Here is a 13,714-nt window from a genome sequence, read left to right as displayed (position 1 = left end):
ATAATTTTTTTTCCCTCATAAAATCCAGTGGGTTACCCATGACCCAATGTTTTTTAAGTATAATAGATGCAAACTAGATAACAAATTCATATCAAATACTATACATATTTATAAAATACATACTTTACATACACATTTATAAAGGAAGTTTGTCTTGCATGGAGGGCGGGGGGGGGGGGGCTTATGTAATAAGAAAATTACAATAAATGTGTTATTTCCTCGAACTGCTCTACATGGAAGAATGAGCTTGAACAGTAATTTTTTTTGAATTAATTCAATAACTAATTAACAGATCTTTTGGAAATTTTAATAAAATGTCTAGCCCGAACAGTTTGTGTGCGAAATTTTGCTGGATAGGAGAATGAAGAGTTGTCAACATAAATCAGTTCATTTTTTTTAAACTATCAACATGACATAGAGTGTGAGTTAATAGATTTAATTAGAATTGAAAAAAACAACAATAAAATAAATAACAAGATCTTAGTAAATTCTTTAAACTGGACCAAAATCTTTTATCTTTTATCAGACGCAGCTGATCAAGTTTAATCATCTTGACACGAGACAACAAGATCTTATTTTATGAAAAACAAATGTTACTTCAAAAAAAAAAAAAAAAATTCTGTCCTACGCGTGTTCCTAGGTCACATGACACATGCTAGTGGCTTTTTTTTTATGGTTTAACATAGGCACCACCTACCACGTGCTTTGATCTACTCCTTAAAATTTGTTTTTTTAAATGTCGGATATAGAGTTATGCGATTTAAACACTTAAACCTCGGACAATTTGAAATCTTTTTAAAATTGGTTTCCAAATGGGAGATAAGAGATGGAAGGAAAATCACAGTAATGGGACCTCTTTAAGACCGTACCTTAAATCAAGCTGTTGAAGATTCTCTCCCAATATTCGATGCGTCATATATAAATCTTTGGGCTTTGCCGGTATTCCTCTCCGGGCAGAGGGATAGGTAAAGAACTGGCCTCTGGGTTAAATCCTTCCCTTTGGTCAAGGGTCATAGTAGGGCGCAAGCTCGACCCTTGATGGGCACTCACTGAAATACACTACTTTTGACAGCCTGTGCGCTGACTTTGTTGTCAATGCGAACTGCATAGCAGCACAAATCGTTTAGTGTTCAATGCAGTTAAGTCCAAAGCCTAGATGGCTTGTCGTCTCTTTAAAAAAATCATAACAGTCGTTACTTCTAAGCCTAAGTGTGAGTAAAATGATTTGTATCTTAGTTTATCTTCTTTAAAAAAATGCATTTCACAAACATTCCTTCCAAATTCTGTATTTTATACATTTAATTTATTTCATTATTTCAAATTATTTCATAATCAACTATGTTTTTTTGCTTCACAAAGCTGATAGTAACTCACTCTGTTAAAAAGTTTGAGCACGTTATTTCTCCCACACCTATGATAGGATCAAGCTAAATATTTAAGTAATTATTTATTGTACCTAACAAAACATTAATTAATTTTAAAAATAACCAATTAGTTAATTTTTCATTGGTAATTAATTATTTTCTTTGTTATCGAAAAGGGAAATAGCCTCTACATTATTATGAAATATAGTTTGGAGTGTGGAGCTCTTTCCCTTAGGTCTTTTTTAAAATGATTTTTTTTTACTTTGCTTGTTATTGTGCAAAGTCCGTAAATAAAGTAATCTCAAAACATTCTTCCATATCAATAAGGTGAAACATCAATCAATCAAGGAATCGATCATTTAACCATCTATTAACAAAGCTATTAACACATCGCAGAAAGTTTTACAATTCCCATGCACATGTGTGTTTGTAATTGTGCATTTTTGAGTGTGCAAAGGCTAAAGCCCATAACAAAGACAATTTGAACGTCAGACATTGTTGTGGCAGGGCAGGAGAAGAAGCAATGCGTTTAGAAAAGAGGAGGCGTGCCCAAAAAATTTCAGGCACCATAAACATCTGAAAAGTCAACATTTGCACTTGTTTAAATAACTGTCCCAGAAAATTGGGTCACTTCTGCAGCTTCTCGCCATCAAAAGAAAAGAAGGTTGATTAGCACAGACCAGAAACATGCTAGCACTGGCCTGACATGCAGGTGTTAATCCTCAAACACTTTATGTCGAACAAAAAAAAATGAAAAGAAAAAAATGTTTTGTTTTGTTTTTGTTGCTGGTGGTGTTTTTTTTTTTTTTTTAAACAGTATTTCATAACAAAACAATGAAATCGAATGTCCTATTTTGTTTACAAAGACAGACTAAACGTCAGATATTTATAATAATTGTATTACTATTACAGCGGCGTTCTAAAGATGTTATTCGAGATATTCATTTTATATTTTGTACATTTCAACTATAAAACCTTCTATTTTCATAAGCACTTCGCAGGCACAGTGGTTATTGCGTAGACATGAGGAAGCTAAGGAGGCATGAGCTCTCGAGTTTGAATACAGGTCGTTCATTTTTGTTTTATAAATACATTTAAAAAGCGATCACGGTAAAATTCTACCTTCTTTCTCCCTCCCCCCCCCCCTTTTTTTTTCCCAACTGGCCCAGACAGATGATAGGATCATAGAGTATTGAGAAAGCTAAAAGCATGAAATTGTGTCAGATATGGTCTGGTGGTCTTAGCAGTAAGCAGGTTCCTATAACAACTCTATAGCAAAATATTATTACCAAAATATTATGGTAAGAGATTTTATGGTAGGCTACTTGGTGTAGATGCCAAAAAGTACATGGCTTCAACAATATTGAGTAGTAAAAAGTTCTTGTTTATAAAAACTGATCGAATAAATTCACCACTCTGTACTTCATTCAATGTCATACGGCAGAATGCGTGGCAGAAGCCCCACATAGTTGTATGATAGGCTGATGACGACAAAAAATCTGATATCTAGGGGTCCATTGGTGGTCACTCTTGTTTGCCAACCCCCAACCTCTGCAGACAGTTGTGCATTGCGTACATCAACATTTCCCTTTAAAGGAACAAAAGCAATAAGTATTTAGTTAAACAGAAAGAAAACCAATAAGTATTTAGTTGAACAGAAAGAAAACCAATAAGCATTTAGTCAAACAGAAAGAAAACCAATAAGTATGTAGTTGAACAGAAAGAAAACCAATAAGCATTTAGTTAAACAGAAAGAAATGGGAAGCTTAACAGAAGTAAAAAAAAATGTACTTAAAGAGTAGCTTTAGATTAAGCATTTTAAAGTACAATTAAATATAATTGATAAAGTCATATAGAGTCACTTTTGGATGGCTGCCTGTTCGTTTGGTTTGCGCTCTGAAGTATCATATCGAGGGTCCCAAAGTCGAACACTGCCAGCCGTCTCCCCCCCCCCCCCCCGGGCCGTACTGCGAAAGGTTTGAGCTACAATTTAATAAACTTTAATTCTGAAGGAACATACGAAACATGTAGACCATGGTACATGCCATGTTCCTATTAACCAAAATCGTTCTTAGAAAAGTATTATTTTTCCCGCCTAAAATCATATTCAATTTCAAAATAAGATTTGTTTTCAATCTATAAATAAATCATGACCCCCCAAGCAGAGTCTATATCTACATCCGCATTTAAAAAAAAATATTTTAACGACCTCTCACGGATTTAGTGATGCAGTTGCCAAAGCAACTTTCCAATTGAACTCGTTTTTCAGTTGATGTTTCAACAACGACGCCTCTAGGCGTAGCTGTGTAAAGTCTGCTCACCCTACCTCAACAATGAAGTATCTTTGGCTTGATTAAAGTTTACCTACTAAATAAATCTGACTTCTTTCTAAATAAATTTACACGCCATCGATGAAGATAAAACATCCCTGAATTTGGCCTGATAATGTCACAATGATCTGTAGGCTTACCTGGCATTGCTAAGGAGGAAAAGATGACCGGAAAAAAAAATCGCTTTTTTCATGTATTGACATTTAACTTGAAAATGTCAAAGAAAAAAAAAACGAGTCCCAACCGGTGCGTAGCACGAGCAGACAAATACAAACGTCGACTGGCCAAGTCCAATCTGGCAAGTCAATAATATGTATGATTAAGCGCATCAATGGAAAGTAATTACCTCGCTCAATCTATTAGTCAACTATCCAACATTGCATTATTTCAGCGCACGGCGGAGAAACAAAATCTAGCCAAATGAAAGAAAAAGTCGTCTGCTAGCCAGCTTAGCAAATGTTAAAAAATTGTGCAACCCCCCACTTTTTTTTTTTTTGTGAAGAAAAAAAAAGGGGGGGGGAGGAATAGCTAAAGGGGGGATAGTCCTATTTGTTGACAGTCGCTCGAGGAAATACCTTAATGACCTTTAACCCCCTTTTAGTTAGCCAATATCTTTGCAGCAGATCTATAACAGAGCTTCTTAAATATTTTTAAACTTTGAATATACACAACTGTCAGTCTCTCTTTTTAACTCTTTTTTTTTTTTAAGACTTACCTGTTTACAAGCACGACGTTTTACTTTAGAGGTACAGTTGGCATGGTGCCTAGCTCGTGCAAAACTACATGGACGGACTTACGAGACTACAAGGGTTTTACGACTCTACATGGGACTTTCCAGACTACAAGGCTTTACGACGCTTCACGGGATTTTGTCTACAAGGATTTAATAAAAATAAACAAGGTTACAAAGACAGTTTGTGTGGAAACACAAACTCAAAATCGGCCCCCGAAGTAGTCCACCCAGGCAAGCTTCAATATTTTCAGAAAGAACATACGAATGAAATTATATCAAAGACAAATGACAGATAAGAATGGAGAAAGAAGGTTGACTGATCTTGTGTAGTGCCCCCACGGTCCAGCAAATCAAAGGATAAGTGAAAGTGAATGAAAAGTTAGATGTGAACCTGGCCTAACTATTTCCCCTTTCAGACCTTCTGGTCTATAGGGCAGATGATGTAAAGTTCATCTGTTTTTTGTGGCCTACGGTTAACGAGGGTGTCATGTAGCCAGCATAACGACCAACCGCCTTTACTTTTCCCCAACTAATGTCAGGTACCCATTAGAGCTGGGTGGACTCAGAGGCGCCCAAAGATTCCGAAGTTGAAAATCCCAGTCTTCACCAGGATTCGAACCCAATTCGGAAGCCAAGCGCTTTAACGCTCAGCCACCGCGCCTCCCCTGGCTTAACCGATGTCTTATAATTGATCTAATTGTTTTGAAAAGGCTCAATCTCTTAATCGAAACTATAAGAAAAAACATTTGCGTTAATAAAAAAGGAAAAGAAAATTCAGTTTAAAAGATTACTATTTGTTTTAATTTATGTCTAACTTATAATGCAAACTAAATATATTTTTTCTCTTTAAAAAAATAGTACACATTTTTTTGTGTGTAAATATAGTACTTAGTATAACAGAACTTACATAACTTAACTCTTTCTCTCCGTAATTATTTACCAGATTATGGTGGAATCAACGCTGGTATCGACAGTTAGGAGAGAAAGAGTTAACAATACAAATATAAAAACAACAATTTAACTGTTTGCATAAATGTGTTAAAAATATGGAAGACAATAGTCTCCCCTAATAAAGAGCCTCAAGTGTTTGAATGTTTAATAGTTAATAGTTGTAAAAGTGGTGTATTTTTATTGAAAAACAGCTGCAGTTTGTGATTTAAAAAATTATATATTTTGCTTTCAGAATAGAAAAAAGTAGCCGTTGCATCAGAACTTTGAATGGTCTAAAATATTGTGATGTCGGATTTTCACTATATTTTCTAGTTTACGAGATCTATCTAAACGGGATGGACGGACAGACATTTCACACAAAACTAATAATTTAATATAATATATACCGGTAATAATAATAGTTTTTAAAAAAAGTTTATTAACTATTGGTGATTAATTATTTCGTTTGGTATCTCGAACAAGGGAAAGGTATACGGCGGTATAAGTTGAATTAGTCCCCTTTTATATTTTGTAGAGAGAAAAGTTTGAAACTAGCATTAGATAACTATAAAGCCATCTATTATCATAATCACTTCAACATCTTTAAATTCCCCAAATATAAAAAAAAATATGTTTCTTTTGCTTGTTTAATATCTAACGTTATTTTAAAATCTACATTTATGGTGGTAGAAAAATGAAAATAAGATGTTCTTACTTTAGTGAACAAAAAGCAGGAAAACATGTATTACAATCAACAGTTTAATTAACATGGAGGGAAAAAAAAGAAGAAAGAATGGGAAACCAAATGTTACAATCAAAGTACCGTCACCACCATTGCAATAAACCTGATAAAAGCAGTTCCTTACATCAAAGCCGTCCAAGTCGCTTGTACACTGACTCTAGCTGAAAACTCGGGTTAATGTTAAGAAGTTAATATAAAGTCTGATATGACGTTTAGGATTGTTTAACCTTTTTATTTATACGAAATAACAGTTGTTGTTTTTTTCGCTTTGTTGTCACCCCTGAGGGCTCATGTGAGGAGGCAGGCCACAACTGGTCATTAGTCATGGGCCCAGGTGTAATGAAATGCCTACGCGTCATGCAGTGCCGTTTTTAGAGTTGAAAAGTCCTAAATCTATTTGAGATATGGGGCCCCATATAAGTGCAGATATTGTATGTAAGTACAAACTATTTCTGGCTAAACTGCAGCTTATGTTTCATACATGTAAGTATGGCCCTGGCCCAATGGTTGTTAGGCCATCGTGAGCCCCTAAGTGGTCATGGGCCCGGGTTTATTAAACCCCTACGCGCCATGGATGCTACGTACGCCACTGCACTAGAGATGATTGTGTATTATCTATTTTGGAGTTGTTGTTTTTTTTGGCATTTACTAAAATTTATATTCAATCATAAAAATTAATCGTTTTCTAAATTTTATAATTAATTTTACCATTTATCGTCGGAAAATATAATATTGTAGCCAGTAGCGTCACGGGGGGGGGGGTGTGTGCGGGGGTGCCGTCTGCACTGGGTGGCTACCACGTATTTTCATTACAGTTATCAATAAACGTTTGAATATTAACCCAATATTATTATTATTATTATTGTAATTTAAAGACTTCGTATCATTTTCTAATAAGGACCTTTTAAAATATATACCGTTTTATTGACATATATCAATATCGATTCAAAACTTTTGAAGAAGACATTTCAAAACGATTCCGCTTACGTGATTCTACTCGAATGGTCAAAATTCTCTCAAGTTTTTTTTTTACATCGTTAAGTTGACGACCTTTGTGTGACAAAAACTAAAACGTTCGCGGTAATGATTATTACTAAACTCAAAGATTACCTATATCATGTAACTATATGCAACCCAAACATCCCTCGCCTAATAGTATTGGTCAATGATACCTCCTTTTTTAGTAGACATAATTTAGGCGACCTTAATTTTTTTTTACTAGGAAGAATAGTGCGCGCAGATTCCAAGAAAATACTTTATTATCCGAACGCCCCAGTCCGTTATACTTGAACACTGACATGGGCTCTTCTTACTACGGGAAGAAAAATGCGCCACAGAAAGAATTTATGAAGCTTAGAACGCAGGAAAACGCTTGGCAGAGCTAACAGCACTTACCCAGACATACACCTTGCTGGATGGACAGGGAACCTGATGCCTCTCTAATGCTATCAACAGAAATCAATTTTAGGTTAAATACAAACAAATTAAAAACCATCTAGAAAACACTATTTCTGAAAAGTAAAAGACTTAACGTTTAACGTTTGAGAAACACTGCTCATTAGATGTCTCTCACACTTCAGAAGTTTATATTCGGCCACACCTACCGTTTCTTAATTTAACTTTTTCTCTCCGTAATTATTTTCCTCGTTTCGATAGTATTCTTCAATTTGCTTATTTGTATTTCACAATCCTATTATTATTAGACTTCAATAACTTTTTTGTTTGTTATCAGAACATGTTATATTTATTATTCAATTACAGGATAATGCACAACCATTAAAGTTTATAACTCCAAAATCAATTTAGTTTAAATACAACTTAATGACTAAAAATTAATAATTTTGTGACTTGTCATCACTGATTAAAATTATATAAAAAAACAAACACTATATTTTCAGATTAATAAATTGCTTTATTTTCTTCTGCAAAAAAAAATATATTTAAATCAGTATAAAGTAAAAGATCACATGAATCTCAAATAGATGTTTCTTTTAAAATTGAAATAGATATCTAAAAGCGTTGTAATTGAGAGTCAGAACTGGGATTACATGAAACATAATACACAGACATACAGTGAATTTTCAGTGGATAAAGTAGTTTGGTACTAGAGTGACATCTATTTCAACAAGTTCAGTATTGGTCTGGCATGGGAAAGGTTTAATCCTCAGAATTTCATTACAATTGAATTAATTGAATAGTTCAGAAAAGAGTACCCAGTAATGTGATGTAGAATGTAGATGTATATAAATGGCCATGCGCACAGTATACCCTTACATTTAAGTCTGATAACATGTGAAACACTTAAGTCTGCTTCACTTTACCAGTATAGGACTAAAAAAAAAAATCTACAGCCTTTATGTTTGAGAAAAAACAAAAGAATGGATAGTAACACAAGAGAGTGTTTACAAAAACAACTACCTAAGTTAATAAACTATAAAACACTTCTTAATTACATTCAGAAATTGAGATGTACTGTAGATATGTTTGCATTAAAAATGTGCAAGGATAAAGGCTGGAAATAAAAACAAAAGTAATTGCCCTTCTAGGAACTAAATTTAATATTAATATGCAATACTGTTAGCCACAAATACTCTCTAAAAATTAACTCATCAGTACACTTTTGTATTATCAGATTTAGAAACTTAATTAAATTTTAAAAAATGGCTTAACACACTTTTCTAACAAAATTGTCTAAGCCTCCACTATTTTTAGAATACAATTTTTAATCAATGGACAAAATACACATTTAAAAAAAAAAAAATCTATAACAAGTTAGAATAAAACTATGTTATACTATTCATTTTAAGATACATACTTTGATTTTTAGATCTCAAATATTTTAAATAATTAGTTTCATGTGTATTTGTTTTTAGGCCTACTATGCCAGATCAAATGCATATTTAGTTGAACTTTATTTGGAAATTAAGAAAGTATAAGGATAAATGAGAGGACAGAATGAGTTTGTTGAAAACATATTAATCATTTGTTTTTGTTTTTTTAAATTAATATTTTTTAATTTCATTTAATAAATTTTGAAATTCAACTTTACCAAAACCAATAAAACTAAAGACAAACCCCTAGTTAAATAATAATAGTTCAATATTAATTGATCAATAGACAGATACACCTCAAATAACCAAAGACAATGATGTATCTTTGTTAATGCCTTGGCTATTTTTCAGTCTTTAATTCAGACTTAAGCTAATCAGTTCTAAAATAATCCAGTGTACAATCACACTGCTGTGATGACAATTTTTCTCTTTTGAAAGTAATCTTTCTCTTCCTGCTTATTTTTAACTGATCTTCAGAACAAATTGAATTCAACTTTTAAGTAAACAGAACATTTTCTTTAACTCTTCCTTACGTCAAAACTTTGTATCCATGATCTATAACATCGCACTTCAAAATGAATTGTTCACAGAAAATATAAATACATAAAACATGGCCTCTATTATTAAATTCATTAAACAGCTCTGCCAGTTGTTCCCACAATTCAACCTTGCTGAGTGTATTTATGTGTTTAACAAAATGATGTTATAATAACAAATTCAACTAAGGTGCCAGAACTACGCAACTACCATACAATCATGTGACTTAGTTTCATGAGGGGGGGGAGACAACTTTTGTAAGTTGTTTATCATTTAAGTCCCTTTGAAGATAAAAATAAATAAAAATACAATCTTCTTACACACAAACTATGGCACTCATATAGTAATAAGAATTTAGCATATTAATTATTTACTTATTATATTTACTAATAAGTGGAATTTGGTACAAGATCAATATGAAGAAACCAATCTCTAATGAAAGCCAATTTACAAATGCAATGCTTGAAAATTTGTCACAAATTTTTAAATAAAAAGAGAAACAAAAAGTCATATGATCATGAAATGAATCATTTATGAAGACTTACTTATCAGCTAAGAAAGGGTAACAGAGTCGATATATCATAGTTCTGTTTTTTTTTAAGACATTAATAAATCAAAATGTATAAATGTTAGTACAAAACTAGTTCGTATGGGACTAGTGGCCAGTTTGTAATTTTTTTTCTTTACATAATTTAAAATGCCTACACCTCTTAAAATGCTGCAGCAAGTGTCAGATGACATTATAGGTTGAGAAGGCATGCTGACTAATATGCTCAGATTGAAGATCTGGTTAAAGAATCTATTTAGTCTTTAGAAAGCCAATTTTGATGTTTTGACAATGCTAATGCTACACTAGCCTATAAATAAAAAACACCCCACAAGTAAAAGCATCTTTTATATATGTATTTTAAAGTATATATCCTGTATAATGTATATAAAAAAACAATGTCATAGTGATAGTGTGAGATTATACAGAACAAAAAAACATTTGTGTGTCTTTGTAAACTAAAAATAAAAACAACCAGTGTCACCACCTATATGCATTGGTCAAATGTTAGCAAATATCAAATGTAAAAAAAAAATGTATGTAAATATAACAATGGATTATTAGCATTTCAGTAAACAATATATAGATATAAAAATTAGGAATAAAAACTGAGAAAGAATTATTTGCATTATTCAATGTACATGATCCATTTATTCATTTTCTTGTATAAAAAATAATACAATTGTGACAAAATATGATATTGGATAGCTAGTTAACATTTTTTCTTGACATTTTGATATGGTACTCTAGTAAGAATAGGTATGTTTTAACTAGATAAATGTATCTTTGAATTCATGAGATCAAATATAGCTATATTTTTTCACTTCAGAATGATTTATAACAACAGAGTTTCTTTCACTCAATTTCTTACTTCTTACTCTCGGGAGGATGTAGACATTGGAAAGCCATAATTTTTGTGTTTCACTTCAAATTGTGCAGACAATTTTTTTATTTGTAATCACAGGTTCAATTGTAAGGTAATTTTGTTCCTACAATGTTAAGCTTTTTAATCATAATTGCCGTCACCTCATTTGAATCAAAATTATCATAATTGATATAAAAATTATTGCCTATCTTATTGGTGTAGTGTTACACAATCATAAATAATGTGGTTTAGCCAGAAATAATTAAAATTTTGTAGCAAATGTTTCCTTTTTTTTCATCTTCAGACTGATTTTGCTAAAACAAGTAGGGGAAGGGCAAAAGTGTTAGAAGAAATGAGTTCTATCTTTAGTTTTCATGATATAAAAATCCTTAGTGAAAGACATGTTTTATATATTTAATAAAAGACAAAGTCATCTTCTGATGACCAAATTTAGATATTTTTTATACCCAAGGCATATCTCAAATATAAATCCATATAAGTATTCATTCACCTTTTCAAAATATTTAAAGACATTTTGAAATTTTAATTTCTTTTTTTAGAAACAAAAAAAAGGCAGTAAATTTGTAAACATTTTATCAAAGGCATTGCTTGATGGTTGAAGTCCAAACGTCTCAATGACTACAAACATATCTCATTGGAAATATAAAAAAAAAAATGTATTGCTAAGGTAATATTGGGAATGACCTCCATTCCCCAATGACATTTCACTAATACTAGTTTTATAATCTCTTGTTGAGAGGTACTAGAAGCAATCAACAAAGCTGCTTTAGACTGAATAAACATTTTTTTTTAAAGATTCAGACACTGAAAGTTTTTGATTTTCAGTTCACAGAAACTAGCTCAAGAGGATTAGTTTCTTAGTTTGTACTTCTACCTTTTTTAACAAATGTTGCTTGTCATGTATGATGTATCAGGTTGTCATGGTTTTTTTTTTTCTGGATGACACAAGTCATAGGGTCATGGTCACTTCATTAATTGAATTATCATTTTAGCAATAGGACAAGAATGCTTTCACTTTTAATTGTTATAAGTTGCTCCGTTTCAAAAAGCTTCTCAGTGACTGGCCAATAATTAACTATAAATTCTTTTGAAAAAAAACAACACTATTATTATTTTAAAAAAAATGCTGGCCACAATAGCAAAGGAAATAAATATGAGGACTACAATAGAAACCATTTCTCTGCATGCTTAACTTGATCTGAAAAATGCAAACTAGGTTCTAGTCAGTCAGATATTGTATCTGGTTCCGGAATGAAAGCAAACAGAAGATAAACAATATCTCCACATTTTGGTACAACATTTTGAAGATCATCTGGTAAACAGTCACAGAATGTCTTTTATTATTGCCACTTTGTGCAGCACAAGTAATACTGAGATCAGAATAAAAACATTTTTTTTTCTGTAGCTTACTGAATGTCCTTGACTTTTATGTTGACATATTTCAATGTTACAGAGGCATAAGGGTGAGACGATTCTGAAAAAGAAATACATGTACAATTAAATAATGTGAACATTTAACAAAATCAAGCATGCAAGTGATAAAGATGAATAAATATTCAAGTTTTGGCCAAATACTGAGCATCTAAGATTTCTTTGCATGACAAAGGGTGTAATTACAACAGGGGAAACTTGTGTTTGATAGCCAGCAGAATTAAAAACTTGGCTGCACCTTAACACTACCATTTTGATGTCCACGTATGGTTCGAGATGACCACATCCCTTTTATGAACCATGCGACCTGGGAAAGGATTTTATTCCGTGGCCAGGATGAGGAATCAGCTCTTCACCAACCCTCTCTCTCTGGAGACCCCCCGCAAACAGATGATCATTTAATCACATCTTTTTCATCATGGGACACAGTCCCTTGAGCCAATGACATGAGTTCCTCCTCTCATGCGAGGCCTCCATATGCCTATAAAAAGCCACTGCCCCTGTGGAAGGACCATCACCACCCTTATGGCCTTCATTTGGGAATGAAGCAATGGGTTTCGGGCTGGTTAGCAAGCCTTTCTCACATCCCCACCATGTGCAAGTACACTCGCTAGAGCATACAGTGGTAGCTCACTGGGAGCCATGTTTGCTCTCATTCTTAGCCTTTACACTTCCCCGGGCGGATGTTTCCATCAAAGTGCCATGCTGAGGCGACGAGAGCTGGAATCCTCTGCCTTAACACTACCAAACTGGTGGACCGCTTTTTCTGTAACTTCCAAAATGGCCACTATGCCCATGGACAAAAGGGACAGTCTGTTTCAGGGGCTCAGGGCTGGTAGGGTTAAATGGGAACAGCATAGGAAAATAAGCACTACTTTCAAAACTTCTCATCGCCAGGATTAACTTTCTAGCTTTAACCACTTACTCCATCGATACTGTCCAGAGTTAGCAAGATGTCATCATCACTAAGATCCAAGCTATCGTCAGATTGGTTGACAGAGGTCAGAAGTTGCTCATCAGCCTCGCTTTGTATGCCTGAGGCTCTGGTTCTGAGTAAAGAAGTCAATGGCCTGGTGTAGCTGCCCTGTGATTCCTCATGGACCAACTCGCTCTGTTGCTGGACAAAATTGATAAACACCTGAAAGTAAGGCAATGCATAAAGAAGCTATTTAGTCAAGCTAAACAAAAAATTACACCTCTGACTCATAAACACAAAGGGGCTGAAAAATAGTGTTTTTTTGTGATGCAGTTTAACAAACAAGAAAAAACATACAAAATGCTTTAAAAAAACAACAAAGCTTAAATTCAGTGTACATAATTGTATCAATTTGGATCAGTCATGTCATTAAATTTGTAATAGATCTACACTAACAATAATAAATC

General features: G+C 33.2%; 1 protein-coding gene across 1 annotated transcript in view; it reads right to left on the bottom strand.

Annotated features, from left to right (window-relative positions):
• Positions 1–7,990: 7,990 nt before the first annotated feature.
• LOC106073553 (ATP-binding cassette sub-family A member 2-like) overlaps positions 7,991–13,714 on the bottom strand; it is a 58,914-nt gene continuing 53,190 nt past the window's right edge. The window contains exons 51-52 of the mRNA XM_056042526.1: positions 13,257–13,469; positions 7,991–12,374 (exon numbers count right to left, since the gene is read on the bottom strand). Coding sequence (XP_055898501.1) covers positions 12,348–12,374; positions 13,257–13,469 — 240 coding nt within the window. The 3' untranslated portion in view covers positions 7,991–12,347. The remainder of the gene's footprint in view (positions 12,375–13,256; positions 13,470–13,714) is intronic.

This window comes from Biomphalaria glabrata, chromosome 9 (assembly GCF_947242115.1).
Source record: "Biomphalaria glabrata chromosome 9, xgBioGlab47.1, whole genome shotgun sequence".
NCBI classification, from domain to species: Eukaryota; Metazoa; Mollusca; class Gastropoda; family Planorbidae; genus Biomphalaria; species Biomphalaria glabrata.
Note: the sequence above shows the minus strand (reverse complement) of the source record. Positions and strands in the feature narration are given on the sequence as shown.